This window comes from Artibeus jamaicensis, unplaced genomic scaffold, assembly GCF_021234435.1.
Source record: "Artibeus jamaicensis isolate MK-2021 breed Jamaican fruit bat unplaced genomic scaffold, CSHL_Jam_final contig_525, whole genome shotgun sequence".
NCBI classification, from domain to species: Eukaryota; Metazoa; Chordata; class Mammalia; order Chiroptera; family Phyllostomidae; genus Artibeus; species Artibeus jamaicensis.
In genome coordinates, this window is record NW_026521874.1 from 5,457,285 (window position 1) to 5,473,788 (window position 16,504).

At 52.3% G+C, this 16,504-nt stretch overlaps 1 protein-coding gene across 7 annotated transcripts in view; it reads right to left on the minus strand.

The window, feature by feature from the left end:
• Positions 1–16,504, minus strand: part of HECTD4 (HECT domain E3 ubiquitin protein ligase 4) — a 170,842-nt gene that overhangs the window by 11,470 nt on the left and 142,868 nt on the right. For 5 of the 7 annotated variants that reach the window (XM_053669735.1, XM_053669734.1, XM_037133514.2 and 2 more), the window contains exons 56-65: positions 13,849–14,030; positions 12,458–12,663; positions 12,037–12,167; positions 11,548–11,753; positions 9,897–10,076; positions 6,409–7,715; positions 4,996–5,203; positions 2,104–2,327; positions 1,864–2,015; positions 460–566 (exon numbers count right to left, since the gene is read on the minus strand). In XM_053669735.1, coding sequence (XP_053525710.1) covers positions 460–566; positions 1,864–2,015; positions 2,104–2,327; positions 4,996–5,203; positions 6,409–7,715; positions 9,897–10,076; positions 11,548–11,753; positions 12,037–12,167; positions 12,458–12,663; positions 13,849–14,030 — 2,903 coding nt within the window. The remainder of the gene's footprint in view (positions 1–459; positions 567–1,863; positions 2,016–2,103; positions 2,328–4,995; positions 5,204–6,408; positions 7,716–9,896; positions 10,077–11,547; positions 11,754–12,036; positions 12,168–12,457; positions 12,664–13,848; positions 14,031–16,504) is intronic. The other 2 variants (XM_053669733.1, XM_053669736.1) reach the window with 2 other exon arrangements.

Sequence of the window (16,504 nt, forward strand, 5' to 3'; positions counted from 1 at the left end):
CGTGCTTTTCCCACAGCCCTTTCTTTCTCTAATCTCAGAAACACCCGAGACTAATTCTGTGGCCGTCAGAGTGGCGCTCTCCAATTCTGCCTGGGCCTTTAGGGCACTAAGGTTCTAATGCTCCAGGTAAGAACTTGCTGGAAGAGAATGTATAAGCACATGTCCAGCTCTTTGCCTTCGGTCACCACCATCTATCCTTCGCCTGAGGTACACACTATTTCTGGAGCTGCTACTGTGACCTCTGTAAGTTCACAACCATCAAAGACAGCACCCTGGGGCAGTGACCAGCACTGGCCAGATCTGTGGCCCAGTGTCTATACAGTGCTGCCCTTGCCCAGACGGAAGCCCAAGGGCGCCCAGAGAGTCAGGCAAAAGCAAAGAGGCTGGTCCGCAGGTGGACCACCCGTCCCCAGGTGGCAGCCACCCCACGCCGACGTCAGCCCCACACTGCTCACTCACCTTCTTGTTTTTTGGTGGGTGACTTTTCTGGGTCCTTTTCATCTGGCTTGCTCTTTTCCGGGGACTTGGGCTTCACAGTCGGCTTCTTCTCACTCAGGGCAGTCCTGCTGCAGACAGAGCACTGGGCTCAGCACTCCTACAGCCACACCCCTCCTGACAGAGCAGGCGGAGAACCTCACACGTGCATTAGTTCGCTCAGGGTTCGGACGGGGCTGGGGTCAAGGCCAGCTTTGTTCTGCCCCAGGAAGTTTACTGAGTGTAAATGGTCACGACAAACGAGCTGTCCAGGCTGAGAGACACCAAAGGAACGCTTTCCGGACACCCTGCCTCGTCACTGCACAGCGGCGGTGTCCGAGAAGCAGCCACTGGCCAGATGTGGCTACTTGAGTTTGATTATTAAAATAAAGTGACAAATGCGGCTCCTTGGCTGCACTCACCACGTCTCAGGGCTCACGGACGGCCAGTGGCTACTGCCTCGAACAGCGCAGGTTGAGCAACAGCCCAGGTCTCCACCGCGCAGACAGCTCTACTGGGCAGTACTGCTTTAAACGCACCCTTTATATGTAACTAATGAAAAGACCTCTATTTTTCTAGTTATTTAAACATTTCCTCTGGAGACTCCTGCTAGAGGAAACTCCTGCCAGTGGAAACTCCTTTGCTATCAGTTTCCACTGTGAGGACTTGAGAGTCATACAGACGGGCTTTCTTGAGAGCTCGTCTCTAAAGAAAATGCTATTAAATATGTGCACATGTGCACACAGACTGGTGTGTAACTATAAAAAAAAAGGGACAAGGAAATTCTTTTAATGCAAGATGAGTAGGAAAGGCAGGCAGGCAGGCAGCCAGGAACGGGTGGTGGCGCAGCTCCGGCCCGGGTGTGTGACCGACAGTGCGCAGGGCTGTGGGAGTAACCCGGGCCCTCTTGGGGAGGGAACCGGGAGGCTTGAGGAAGGACGGAAAGAACAGTGGCTTTTCACTGCATATACTCTTGAATTGTGGACCATTTAGCTCTTTAAAATTTAAGAAAAAAGATACATACACATGAATACAATGCTATGTACTTAAATGTTAAAAGTAGCTGCTATGCACTGGGTAGTTCAACTTTCTCAATGTGCCCGTGTTTATTTTACAGTCTTTCTGTAACCACTACGCATTATTTGTGCGGCTAACAGAGGTCAGGATTTTAAGTAAGTCTGCACATCTCAGATGCTTGATCAATGCAGGCTGGCCTGCCATCCAGCCTGTGGCCCAGCTGTTACTATCCTGTGAATGCAATGAAAGGCTCTCTGCCAGCTGACCCTAGCAGCACAGAAGAGCCAGATGTCCAGCTTCCCGGGAGCCTGCTAGGGTCTGGCCCCCATGTGCTCCTGCCCAGCCCACCTTCCAAGCTCCAGAGACACCCACCTGACGCTGTTGAGCACGGCCTTCTCCTTGGCAGGTGGTTTGGTGATGGGCCGCTTCGTGCTCACCACCTTCACAGGGTGCTGCTCCTTGCCGGCCTTGCTGTACTTGCCCTTGTCGAACTTGGGCTTTGGCACGCCATACTTCCTCAGGATCTGTGGGGCACCAAAGGAGGAGGGTCCTCAGGCTCCCCCCGAGACGCACCTGAGGCTCAGATCAGGTACAACAGGGAGGGGCAGCTACCTGGGTGAGCTGGTCCTCTAGAACCTTCTTTGGAGGCCGGACATTGGTGAAGAAGAGGTGGAGGAGATTGCCTGGTGTCTGGGAGTTGATCTGCTCTTTGCTAAGGTAAATGTCAGACACTTTGATGGGCTTTGCTGGCGTCAGGCTCAGCATCTGCTCTGAATGGGCACAGCTCTTAAATATCTCCGTCAGCACCTCTCTGGCCCCGGGCACCAGCTTCTCACCTGCCACAGAACAAAGGAGGGCAAAACAATGCTGCTGTGAACACACTATGTCAGGGTAAGCCCTGCGGCAGTTTATTTTGCACAAACAATTGGCTTCTAAAAGTGGGTAACAGGCATTCAGTGGTGATGGGGAGCTGTCCACCAAAGCCTCAGTTCCCCTTTGTGGGCACACCACACCTCAGTTACATGTCCAGTCTTCTCTGCTGTACGATGTGGCTCTGTGACATGGGACATGGGCCATTCTGGAGCCGGGTGGCTTCCTCTGCACTCGCCCCCTCCCCTGTCTGCAGGGCAGTGACGAGCCCCCTGGGATGACGGAGCTCAGCCCTCACCCTGGACTCTTACATGTGCAAGGTGCAAACATCCACTGGGTTTGGGTCACTGAACTCTCGGGTCTCTTTATTACAGCAGTTTAACCTACGTAACCGAGGCAGCGGGTTTGTGTGGGAGAGAGAATCCCGAAGGATCAGGAGGATGTGGAGCTTTCAAGTGTTTTTAGTGAATATACAAGTTGTCAAAAGAGTTATTGCTTATTGGAGAACAGGTTTCAAAAGTGATACAGTGAGTAGGTGGAAAAAGAAAGTTTTCTAATACAAGAAAATTGTCTGGGAGCACAGAAAAAAATACTTATTTTTTTTTGTCCCCAAACAGGTGCTCCGGAAGGGGCTCTCCCCTTTCCTGCAGGGACCCATCTGCAAGCCTCCCAAGGCCAAGGGCCCCGACTGAAGAGCTGACTGCTTCTCCTTCCTGCCCCGTCCCCTCCTTTCTCTCCGAGGTGGTGACACACAGAGCCGCGGTGGGGCACACCCGGCCGGCAGAACCACAGCACGAAGGCCCTGCAGGACTCTGGGCTGGCGGCGGCAGGCAGAGGGCAGGTATGAGGTGGCTGAGCCCTAAGAGCTGACTTAGCAAAACCACAAGTGAAAGAATATCAAGCAAAACACATGTGGCAGTAATAAGGCAAATACGTTGCCAGAGACTGAGTACCTTATGTGGAAGGTCTGCCTCTAACAGAATCAGGAATGGGAACTAAATTCTGATCCCAATATGACAAGACTGGGAAAGCACTCATCGTGGCAGAAAAGGCCTCTGGTCCCCACACATCTGACACTCCCCATGTGGGCAGCTGAGGGGACCAGACCTACTCCAACAGGCAACAGGGCGGAGAGCGGGGCCCGGACAGCGGGCTGGCCCCGCAAGCCCTTCAGATGCAGTCCCCCCATAATTCAGTGATCAAGGTACATATTTTAATGCAGTACTTAAAAAACTTAAAATACAAAAAGTCCATGATAAGCAGAATATTAACGGCACTGTGCTGAGTCATGTTAAGGTCTGATGCAAAAAAACAAAAAATGAATAATAGTGACCTGTCAGTATTTAAAACATTAACATTTTGTTCATCATGCTTTCATTTTAACTTTTACAAATATTTCATTAAAACATTATTTATCTAGGTTAATTGTTTGGAGCCCCATCAAATTTTGTGCCCAAAGCCTCACCTCACCCTAGTTCTAGCGCCCAGGGAACGTTTCAAAACTTTGTGATGGGGAATAAACAATTGAAACAGTAACAACAAAACCTATACTTACTATTGCATTTTTGTACACAAAAACCGAAACGCAACAACCCCATTGTGAAACTTCAAACGACAATAAGGACTGAGAAGACAGAGCATGGATTAAAAACCCAGAGGCCAGAAATAACTTGAGTGAGCACATAGAGGACCGCAGACACAGCACGGAGAGGGGACGGCTGCAGCCGACTTCCGGCGGCCTTCCTTGGGCTCAGCTCTGCGGGACCAGCGGGAGCCCTCAGGGCCAGCGTGAGCCCTCAGTGTCCCAACGGAAGGAGCAGGCAAGCCAGCCAGGGCCGCCCCCCACAGAGCCTCCAGAACGACAAGGTGGGACCTTGGGAAAAGGGGCGGGAACTGCTCCTCCCTCGTGATCAGTTTAAAGGGTGAAGCACTCACTGCCCTCAAGCACGTGACCACATAATCGCCAGCTATGTCCTGAGTCCTTGGTACCTGCTAGCTCCATAGGGCATAACAAAATAAATGCACTTGAACTCAAACAAGGGGACGCCTGGCTAGAGAAAGAGAAATGTGACTTGAATGCGGGCCCGTGGCAGAGCCCTTCCTAGTGGTCCCGTGGCCGGTTGGCACACAGTGGTCCACGCGGGCGCTGCCTGCCCAGCCCTCTGTCCACATCATATGAAGATGTGCACAATGAGTCTCCTGTTAGCCAAGTGACAAACCTTGTGTCCCCGCATCCCAATACCCCAGAACCGGTTCTTCAGTCTGCAAATCCAGGGGTGCCCCAGAGTTCACATATAAGACGTTAAAAATACAGGAAATTGGGAATGGAGAAGGGAATAATTTTCATTCCATTTTTCCTGTAAATTTAAAATTGCTAAAAAAAAGTCTATTAGGCCCTGGCTGGTGTGTCTCAGTGGACTGAGCATGGGCCTGTGAAGCAAAGGGTCGCCAGTTCGATTCCCAGTCAGGGCACATGCCTGGGTTGCAGGCCAGGTCCCAGCAGGGGACACATGAGAGGCAACCACACATTGATGTTTCTCTCCCACTCTTTCTCCTTCCCTTCCCTTCTCTCTAAAAATAAATAAATAAAATGTTAAAAAAAAAGTCTATCAGTTAAACAGGCCCAGAACCCACCTTTAATTGACTTATCGTTGAAGTAGTCTTCCAGCCCTGGGCTCCCCTGAGTGTCAAACAGACTCTGATTCACTACAGACACAGTGAGGATCTCCTCTGTGGACATCTCCATCAGCTCGTCTTCACCGTCCAAGCTCGACAAGCCGATCAAGTCATTGTTGTTGAATAAGCTTGCTCGAATCTTCTCCACTTTGGCTCGGGACCTTATCTGCGTGAACAAAGCGCAGGGTCAGGCTGGGGCGGCGAGCGAACCCCCCCTTCAACAGGAGTGCTTCCTTCTGCCCTCCCCGGAGCCCTCCCCGGGCCATCTCCAGCCCACGGGGTGAGCAGCCCTTCAGGGAAGGCGTCTCCCACGTACCGACAGTGGCCACCTTCAGGGAGGCAACTCAACTGGAAATCTGTTGCTAAACCCTAGCCAGGTCTGTGGCTTTGCCCTGAAGCCCTAGGGACAGAGTCCTCGCCAGTCTCTGAGCAAGTCCCCAGGAAGAGGGCAGCTGGGTTACAGAGGCGATTCTAGAGGGGAGACCGAGCTTGGGGCCCCTGAGCCCCTTCCACAGCCAGCGAGGCCTCGATCGCCTCCCCTCTGCACCCGACAAGGGGAGGACAGTCTTCCTCTGAGCCTGACACTCATCACACAGCGGAGCAGGGAGTCACAGGATGCAGGATTTCCAAACAAGGATGCCCAGGAAACAGATGGGATCTTGAAGTGCAAACGTGACCCAGCCACATGTGTAAAACCCGAAACTCAGAGTCGCCTGGGGCACTGGCAAGATCTGCTCCCACACTGCTCAGTGAGGGTCCCGCATGTGGTGGCAATGTTTTTTCCTTTCTTTTTAAAAAAGAGTTTATTTATTTATTTATTTCAGAGAGATGGGAAGGGAGGGAGAAAAAGAGGGAGAGGAACACCGATGTGAGAGAGAAACACTGATCGGTTACACCCCGACTGGGACCGAACCTGCAACCCAGGCTGCGGCCTGACTGGGAATCAAACCAGTGACCTTTCACTTTGTGGGACAACACCCAACTGCCGAGCCACGCTGGTCAGGGAATGTGATGACAATGTTTATAAGCCCCTCAGAAAGATTCCCGTGGGGCCTGATTGGCATGCGCTTGACAGAGCCCATCCACCAGGACAGGTCAGCCCCCAGCTCCTCTGCCTCCTTCCCACTCAGCAATCAACTGCACGCACTTCCTGACACCAGACTCGATAGCACTCTTGCAGCTGGGACCCCAAACTTAGATGATCAGCATGACGAATCACTGCTGCTTCCACCAGCTGCCTCGGGGAGCCCCTCAGTGCCCTAGCGTCACTTGGCAGGTAACACCCAGAAGGAGCAGTGGAAGGCCCCGAGAGGAATGAGGGCGTCAGAGTACCCATGATTTGAGTGGCTGCCGAGGCGTGGGAGCCATTACCTCCACGACCGCGAAGCCTTTGATGGGGCGCGCTGCGAGGGGCTGGGTGTCCAGGGTCGTGGCTGTGTACACAGAGCCCACGTCCAATACCGAGGCCGTCTCTACGTTGTCCAGTGGCTCCCCCAGGCTGCCCAGGCTGCCCAGGCTGCCGGTGCTGCACAGGGAGATGTCCAGGCTCTCCTGGCTGGACACCACGTGGGGCTCCAACAAGCCGGGAGGGATGGGCAGCTCGAGGCCTGCAGGCAGCAGGTCCACAGACAGGTCACTGACCGTCTGTGAGACGCCCTGGGAGCTGCAGATGGAGGCCTGGCTGGTGGAGGCAGATGCACTGATGCTCATGGCTGGGGTCAGGCTGCTGGACGTGCTGACCTCCAGGCTGTCGGTGCTGGGGAAGCTGAGGGTCTTCTCGGGCTCGGCTTTCCCATCACTGCCCTCGGCCTTGTCTTTTGGCTTCTTGGGCTCTTCCTCCTGCAGAGGAATGTAGATCTCGTCTTTGAACACCCCGCCGTGGGCATTGCAGGCCTTGCGGATGGCACTTCTGACGATGCCCTCGTCCAGGTGGGTGGGGATTCCCGAGATCACCAGTAAGCGGCTGTGGGCGGTGGGGCCTACCAGAGCCTGGCAGGCGTCGGCGATGGCGTCGCTTGTCACGCCCAGGCCCTGCGGGTCCTTCCTGGTGAGATGCCGGAGAATGATGAGCAAGGTGAGGGCGCGGTGGAACCAGAGCATGTCCTCAGGCTTGCTGCCCCCAATGCTGAGCGCGGTGGGGTCGGAGTCCACAGAGCGGGAGGACTGGCGCTTCCCAGAGGAGGAGGCCTTTTCCCGCTTCATCTTGACCTTCTTCCTCTTGGACAGGAGGCTGGGGCTCTGTGGGGTCTGTCCTGGGGAGGATGACGAGGAGGACGAGGAGTCACTGAGGTTTGGGGCGGTCGTTGAGGTCACTCCGCTGGCCGAGACACTCATGTTTGTGGGCAGAGTCACTTCGGCCACCGCCAGGCAACCTTCCATGAGCGCATGGAAGTACGTCGAGAACCTGCCCTGGTCGGCCGCTGCCGCCGTCCCCGAGCCTCCACAGGTGCTGCCCGAGACCCAGCTCTGGGTCTCCTCGTCATACAGCTTATGGAGCTCCGACTGCAGGGCCATCAGCATGGCCAGGCAGGGGTTCAGCTGGAGGGCGATGGATGCAGACAGGCCGGCAGGGTGCTTCCTCTGCTCCAGGGCATGCACTGTGCGCAGCAGCTCCGCCAGGAGATGGAAAACAAGCTCCTTCACGCAGGCCGCCATGTCTGTGGTCCACAGGAAGTTCCCTGAAGCAAACACAAAGCAGTAATCACGTATAGGGCACTTAGTATGGGCTGGCACTGTTCTAAGCATTTTAACAGACTCGGCCCTCACAGCAATCCCGTCAGATGAGTGGTGCAGTGTTCTCCCCAACTCGTGGGTGGAGAAACAGAGGCTCAAAGAGTTGAAGGGCTTCCCACGGTCACAGCCCCTAAAGGGAGAGCCGGGCAGGCTGGCTGCAGAGCCTATGGCCGTCGTGACCCATGAGGCACACAACACACAGGGCTGGCTTCTGTAGCTGAGGCTGAAAATCACGATTTTCTTCGTCATCAGGTTATCAAAGCCAGTTGGAGCCAAGTCCCTAGAACAATGTTTTCCGAGCCACAGGGTGCTCACTACTGGGAACACACAACCCAATGTCACACAGGCCAGAAGTGCACATGCACACGCACACACACACACACACACACACACTCTCTCTGAAGAGTCACTCCTTTTTACATCTTCTTTTAGTCCCAGTTTTGTCAGTAAGAAGGCCTTACTGGAAGCTGTATATTCTCAGCAGAGAGTGATTCACAGACCCAAAGTCTTTGAGAAGCAATGCTATTTAGCCTCAATTTCATAACAGTAACTATTTATCTTTTAATTTTTATAGTTATCTTCTCATTATGTATGGCAAAGGACACTGACTTTCCATTTAAAGTAACAACATAATGTTTTCTTAAAAATTGAATTTAAGTTAAAAAAGGAGAAAGGAGGAAACTGCCACAACAATTAAATGCTGAGAGGCCCAGTCCACAGACACGCAGGGATCACAGAGGTGGCAGGAGAGTGACTGAAGTCCGGGAAATACTGTCTAGATGTCACGGACCACACACAGTACCAAGGTCCTCTGATGCTGGAGGCGAATCTTACATTCACAGAGTCACATGACAGGCAGTGGTTCCCGACACCACGAGGCTCCAGGTGAGCCCCACTCGGACAAACGGGGGGCGGGGGTGCCTGCTCTGGGGTGCTGCTGTTTGATCTTCCGAACTGGAAAGAAACTCATGGTTCTCATAGGACGTGGGCCAGTGGGGTCTGGGGCCAGGTCCCTGGGGCACATGTTTCCTCCCCCATTGTCCTTCCTCCGCCACCTGACATTCACACAGCAGGACAGCTGAGGGGAGAATTCTCCACCGAAATTGCAAATGGTTGGCCCCTGAGCCGAGACCAGGACATCTTGTTCTCACAGAGAACTGTCCCCTGCTTACCTTCCCCACTCCACGCCAAGTATGTCCTACAGAATTTAAATTGGTTGTCAACCTTCAAGAACCAGGGGATTCACACCAATATCAAGATTTCTGGCTTTTCTTTAAATAAGAAGCACTGACACTTGGCAGGATGGGGCCGGCCCAGGGCTGCTGGGCAGGGCATGGTTTCTGCCTCACGGAAGCCCCGCCCACTTTCCTCTATTTCTCTAGTTCCATCATGTGCCTGACCCCTGAGGGCATCTGAGTTTGCCACGTTTTCCTTCCCTCCATTTCATCCTGAGAACATTCCAACACAAAGGAAGACAGAAGACATGGTAGGTGCATGCACGCCTCCCAGTGTCCTCTTAAGGCACCTGCTCCGCCACACACCTCCCCACCCGGCCCTCTGCTCACCCAGACGCTCCTGCTAGTTTACTTCCAAACGAGCTGCAGACATCTGTATGTCTTACCCCTAAACACTTAAGAAGATACATCACTAATTAAAGTTTAATATTAGCCAGAGTGCTTTGAGGTCAATTTACATAAGGTAAATGAACAACTCTTAAGTTCACTGATCTGTTCGTTTTGCCACAATGCACCCCTGTAACCCTTCAAGAGCCAGGAAGTCGTGGTGCCTGACTTTGCCACGCCATTCACTTCCATGCCGTTCACAGCACCTCTCCCCTCTGAAGTCGCAGCAATGGCACGTACTTCTGTTTTTAAGGAGGATGCACTCATCGTCCTTTCATGGTTAGTTGCCACCTCCCAAAACAACAGAAACCCCTCGCAGATCCTGGATGTGGAAGCCGAGGCTCCACCGCACACTCAACTACCTGAGCTCGTGTCAAACGGCAGAAACCGGACGGGAGGCGTCCCTGCCTGGGCTGCCTGCGGTCACCCCTGCACCCACCCGTGGCCCCTTCCTCAGGCCCGAGACAGAGGCCCCGGGGCCCGCCCCAGGGAGGGCAGCCTCACCCAGTAGCTCGACCACTTGCAGGAGGACCGACGTCGGGATGGCGTCCGGCTCCTCCTCGGATTTCCCTTCGCCGCCCTCTGACTTCCAGGACAGCAGCTGCTCCGCGAAGGCCATGGCTAGGGGGAACTCCAGGGGCAGAGAGTGCAACACCAGCACAGCTCCGGGAGGCGGGGACACTCCTAGAAGAAGGGACCAGCCGACAGCCCGTGACTGGCAGCACCTGATCACAATGAGCCCCAGGAAAAGACCTCCCTGGTATCTGGAGAGACAGGGCTGGAAGGGCCAGCTGCTCCTCTGCTGAAGGCCAGAACAGCTGGGGGACGTCCCTCTGGGCAGTCCGCTCATGGGGGGGGCAACAAGACAAATGACAGCTTGGGGAACAGGGAAGGGTATACACTCCCCAGTCAGTCAGGCACCAAACAGCCTGATGACCCAGCACGGAAGCAGTAAGTCGGGTTTTGAAAGACGCTTCATTGGAACTAATGGTAGAGAGTGAACCAGCCCCCTGGCGTGGCTGCAGTCCCACAAGAGCATTACGTTTGTGGCAAGTCTACAGAGCGAATTACCAGGGCCTTGGGCTTTGATTCCCTCTCGTTGTCTTCTGTCACTGCTGTGGCCCGAGTCTGGCCCACGCTGCCTGCAGGGCACTGCCCCTGCGCCCCATGCAGCACCGGCAGGCACACACTGGGAACCAGGGTCCTGGCCAAACTGACCTGCACTGTGGGGTGAACGTTTACCTGGGAATGTTTACTGGGGAACGATAGGTAAGACAGAGGATCTGCCGTGCTTAATAAAAAGTTGTGGGAGCAGCTGATGTGGCAAAACACTATGAAAAAATGGACCCTAATAAAAATATTATAAAGTTATTTAGCAATGACCAAATCTTTAAGGAACATCTTTGCACTTCATTCCTATAGATGTAATGGGCTATGGAGAGGCCAAGGCCCATTATGTGGGCTGAGAGTTCCAATATATCTTACAACTGTCTCTAGCAAATATGTATTTGTCTTTTTTCATCAAACATACCACAAAAGTGCAGCGAGCCCTTAACTAGGTTTTCCTTTCCTCTGTGTGCTTGCTCAGAACAGTCGCTGGGTGTGGCACATGCAGAGACCTCAAGGACAGGCTCGGTCAGGGTTTATGGAGCCAGAGCCCTCAGAGAGGCTGAACGACGGATGCCGGGGAGACCAGACCGACCAGATGAGGCCAGCGTGGTGCAGGGTTCTGCTCAGAGGGCTGTTCACTGCGTAGGTGGGGACCGCCCCTCACGGAGGCCCGTGCCCCAGGGAGCCACATTCTACCCAAGAAATGTGGGCTTTAATGAGAACTCGAAGAAAGGCAGCAGGCGTTGTTCCAGCTAAATGGTGAAGACTGCTCTGTCCGGCCGCAGGTGTCCCAGCCCACACTGAGGAAGGAAAGGGAGTCCCCACGCAGCCTGGGCAGCACCTGCCAGGCCTCCCCAGGAGGGAGAGGGAGCTCTTTCACTGTCCTGCATTTAAAATATACCGCCCCAGGCAGTGTTGCTCGTTACCGACGGGACGCTGGAACACAGTGAAGCACAAGGTACGAAATCCTTTCCAGAGTTAAGGAGAATGAAGCACAGAAAGACGTCAAGCTGTTCTCATCACCATGAGCTGAGGCAGCACTCACCCAGTTTGATGTGGACCTTGTCTGTGGACAGGATCACAGAAGGGTACTGGTTGGTGGTGGGGGGCGGCGTGAGCCCTGTGTTGGCTGGAGATGCATCCCGGGGGTAACAGACGGCCTCGATGAGGTTTAGCTGGCCATTTCGCTTCACTTTGTGGCCGAGCCCGTACACGAGCACTCGTGCCCACGGTGCCTTGTACAGAGAGGAGCTGGGGAGGAGGGACGGAAGTGAGGGGAGCCCACCGCGCACACAGGGAGTGTCAACAGATTCTTTGACACGAGAAGGAGGGGAAGTGAGAACTCATTCCCACCACATTTCAGAACGTCAGTCTTCACACAGACTGATTTCTAAAACATGGAAAAACTATACATTATTTTTGAATAGAGTAAGCAACAAAGAGAAAACAAACAGTTTGTGTTTTTCTTTGTCGATTCCCCAGAATCCATTTTACTTTTCTCTCCCTATCACCATCTGGAGAACCCGCAACTTACTCTTTGCGGAATCCAGACTGACTTTCTTTGCAAGACACCACGACAAAAGCTGCCCCAGGGAAATTAACATCCATGCTGACTTTGGACTCGGAGATCGGAAACTCTTCGGAGGGGAACTGCTCTGGTGCGATCTGCAGGGAGGCATTGAACAAGAAAAGCACAGACTGAACACAGGAGGCCTCTTCATCTTTCTAGCTCTGAGGCAAAGGACCGAACCAACCAGGTTTGGGAGGCCAAGAAAGCCATTCTGAGGAAGGACAGTACAGATGGGACACCACACTCAGAGACAGGAGATGAGTTCGGGTGTTGGGGGGTGGGTGGGGGATGAGCCTGGGGAAGATAGAATGTCATTTCTCACAAGCACATAAGACACCCAGTGAAAAACCGGGACCCAGAGATTACTACAGCTTCAGACTTCTACCTGCAGGAAAGAGCAGATCTGTTTCGTCAGCTCCAACAGGCTCTCCTCGCCCTGGTGCAGGGTCCGTGTGATGGCCACGCCGAGCCACTCTCGCACCGTCTGGGAGCTGCCCTGGTAGAAGAGGTCCGTGGCCGAGCAGTTCTGGGAATGCACGCAGTGCTGCAGAGACTGGGCCAGGAGGATGGAGCTGGAGCTGATGGTGCCGTCTGCGGACGGGAGAGGAGCCAAAGTTCACTGGAGCCACGGCAGCCAATGGCTGTGAGACTAACAGCGAACAGACTGTCCGGACACCTGGGACGGGCCAGCTTGGGCTTAAGGTCTAGGAGAGCAGATAACTGACAGGATCCGGAGTGGGGGTAGTGGGGGGAGTGGGGGGAGTGGGGCAGGACTCAGGAAATCTGTGCCTTTTAAATTTCATTTTCTTTTGAGCAGCAAGACTATTTCCTAAAGTAAAATCTGAAGTGGAACTGCTTCAGTGCACGCCGCCCCCCCAAGCCTGCCGATCTATTGGGCTGCTGTGGCCCACCCCAAGCTGCACTGGGGAACCACCGGGTGGCTCAGAGTGGCGTTTGTAAAGCAAGTGTTAGGTGATTATGGCAAAGCTGCTTCCACGGACACTTTGGAGCTTTCCAGGTATGTTCTGGAACCTCTAAGTTCTTGGGGTGAGCCCATGGACCCCAAGCACTGAGATGCGCTGGTGGAGGTGTAGCTCACAGACTGGCTGCGACTCCATAGCTCTGAGATGCCCTTTAGGCTTAGAGTGCCACCTGTCCCCTCACCTCTTGCTCTCACGCCAGTAGCTGGGAGGTCAAGGGGAGTGGCCTGAAGGCTGAGATGCCAAAGGAAGACAGAACCCCGCAGTCTTGGATTGAGCTAAACAGATTCATCACTTAGCATTCTCCAGGACAGCCAAGCCACAGAGGCAGCCCTCACCCCATGCACCAGGCTGAGCAGAGACACACGGCTGGCCCACTGAAACAGCTTGGCCTGAAGTCACAATGAATCAATAGGTCTGCTTCGGAGGATAACAGGAACACAGTCCCTTCTTTACAGTGTCAGAGAGTCTGTGGTAACAGTAGAGTGACTAGATTTCAGAAATACTGACTTTTCCTTGATCCACAATTAGTCTGGGAAGCTTGGTGAATGCTTACTAGATTCATAACTAAAGTGAGTGACATACTTCCATGTTTCAGAGATGAGAAGGCACTGCCAAGGTCCCCGTGGTTCAGGAGTGCAGTTCTCCATACTAGTCTAAAGGTGCTCCAAGATTCCCTGCCCTTCCCTGGCCAGCGAGTACACGGAGCCCCACCCCAGCCTGTGGCCTGGCTCTTTCAGGGCTGGCCCTCCCCGTGCTGACTTCCGTGGTGCCAGCAGCAAAAGCCAAGCTTTACCTGGGAGGGGAGGAGCGAGGAGCTGATTGGACAGCAGCTGCAGGTGCTCCAGGGTGATGTCGCGGATGGCAGGGATGTGGAAGAGGCGGGTAAACAAGTGTGGCAGCTTGGGGGCGAAGATATTGAGCAGCGCCATGCGGCAGTACAGCCTGGCCAGCGCAGCCTCACACCGCAGCAGCTCCCTGCAAGGGACAAAGCAAGGGGATCCCTAAGCATCTACGCCCAGCACCACGCGGGATTGGGTCGCAGGCCTCCAGAGGGAAGGGACCACATCTCGGCCTGCTCTTCCGGTCCCAGGTTCTGTCCTCCAAGTTAGTCACTTGTGTTTACGCAAAAAAGGTACATTTAGTTATGGTTGATTTTCCCCAACTCAAAAATCACTGTTAAAGATGCAATGAAAATGTATGTCCACACAAAAGCTTGTATGTGTATGCTCACAGCAGTGTTATTCGCAGCAGACAAAAAGTGGAAACCACCCAGGTGGCCGTCAGCTAAGTACTGGTGAATCTGCGCCGTGAAATACTGAGCAGCCATGAAAAGGAGCAAAGCCCTGACACCTGTTACGACGGGGATGGACCTTGAAAACACGATGCTGAGTGAGAGAAGCCAGACACAGGGGCCACACATTGATGGTTCTATGTGTAGAGATTGTCCAGAATTAGGCAAACCTATGGATACAGAAAATAGACTGGCGGTTGACCAAGGAGATGGGAGAATGGAAACTGACCGCTAGTGGGTGTGGGGTTCCTTCTTGGGTGATGAAAATGTCCTAAAACTAACATTTTTACTGGTATGTCCCCTAGAGCAAGGAATCTTATCAAAATAAAAAACTTCTGCGTGGCTAAAGAAAACAGTATTAAATTAAAAAGACAACCAACTGTATGGGAAAACATATTTGCCAATGATACCTCAGACAAAGGTTTAATCTCCAAAATATACAAAGAACTTACAAAACTCCACTCTAAGAAGACAACCAACCCAATTAAAAAATGGGAAAAGGACTTGAACAGACACTTCTCCAAGGAGGACATACAGAATATCCAGAGACACATGAAGAGATGCTCAATATCGTTAGCTATCAGAGAGATGCAAATTAAAACCACAATGAGATACCATTTTACACCAGTCAGGATGGCTATCATAAACAAAGCAACAAACAACAAATGTTGGAGAGGTTGTGGGGAAAAGGGGTCCTTAGTTCACTGTTGGTGGGATTGCAGACTGGTACAACCATTATGGAAAACAGTATGGAATTTTCTCAGAAAAATAAAAATCGACCTGCCTTTTGACCCAGCAGTTCCACTGCTAGGATTATATCCTAAGAATCCTAAAACATCAATTTCAAAGAACCTATGCACCACAATGTTCATAGCAGCACAATTTACAATAGCCAAGAGTTGGAAGCAACCTAGGTGCCTGTCAGTAAATGAATGGATCAAAAAATTGTGGTACATATACACAATGGAATTCTATGCAGCAGAGAGAAAGAAGGCGCTACTACCTGTTGCAACAACATGGATGGACTGGAAAGCATTATGCTGAGTGAAATAGGCCAGGTGTTGAAAGACAAATACCATATGACCTCACCTTTAACAGGAAGCTAAACAACAAAACAAACAAGCAAGCAGAGTAAAAACAAAGACACTGAAATAGAGAACAGGGGGACAGTGACCAGAGGGGAGAGGGAAGGGAATTTTAGGGAAAAAAAAGGGGAGGGATTTGGAGGAACAAATAGGAAGGACACAGGGACGAGAACTAAGGGGGCTGGAAATGGGAGGGAGGTGGGGAGCACAGGGTGGGGGGGGCTGGGATGGAATAAATAGACAAAAAACTGTACTTGAAAAATAACTAAATAAAATTAAAAAAAAAAAAGAGGATGGTAAACAGAAGAAAAAAAGAAAATGTCCTAAAATGGATTGTGGTGATGGTTGCGGAACTTTGTGAAAATACAAAAACCACCGACTTGTCTACTTTAAATGAGAATGTAAATTATATCTCAATAAAGCTACTGTAAAAAATTCACTACGGGCATTTTTAAGATGATGAATTTATGAGGTAATGAGTGTGCTCCTTGAATAAAAGCTCACTGGTGACTAAGCAGGCCCCATTTAGAACTGCACCTCTAGGTAACAAATCTAATCTAACGAATCTAACACAAGGGAGGCTCCCTGTATTCACAAGCCCACGGCCACAATTAAAAATTCTCCTGGTATTAAGCACTTTAACTTAACAGGCAAGTTAGAAGCAGCTCTAATATTTCTATAAAATCTAGGTCTAAAACCCACTCAGAGCCAACAGGGGTCAACTGATACTGCCTATGACCCGAACCAAGTTCAGTGCGGTCTCCCATGACTCAGACTGGGAGTAATGGCAATTAAAGAAACCACCACCCACCACGTAACACCTGATGAGTGCGCACAGCTATGAAGTGAAGATCAAAAAGAAAACAACGAAGATGCTGCATGTTGGGTGATTTCCTTCTCATTTCCTCCAATTTGAAATATTCTTGTGCTGGAATCTAAAAGATACCGCCTCGACCTGCGTTCTCCCTCCTCAGAAGTCCACACACTGACTGTGCCAGCCCAGCTCATGGGATCAGGGCAGCAAGGCAGAAGAGATCTGAATAGAAAAGTGGAAAGCCCTTCCAGTCTCCCCA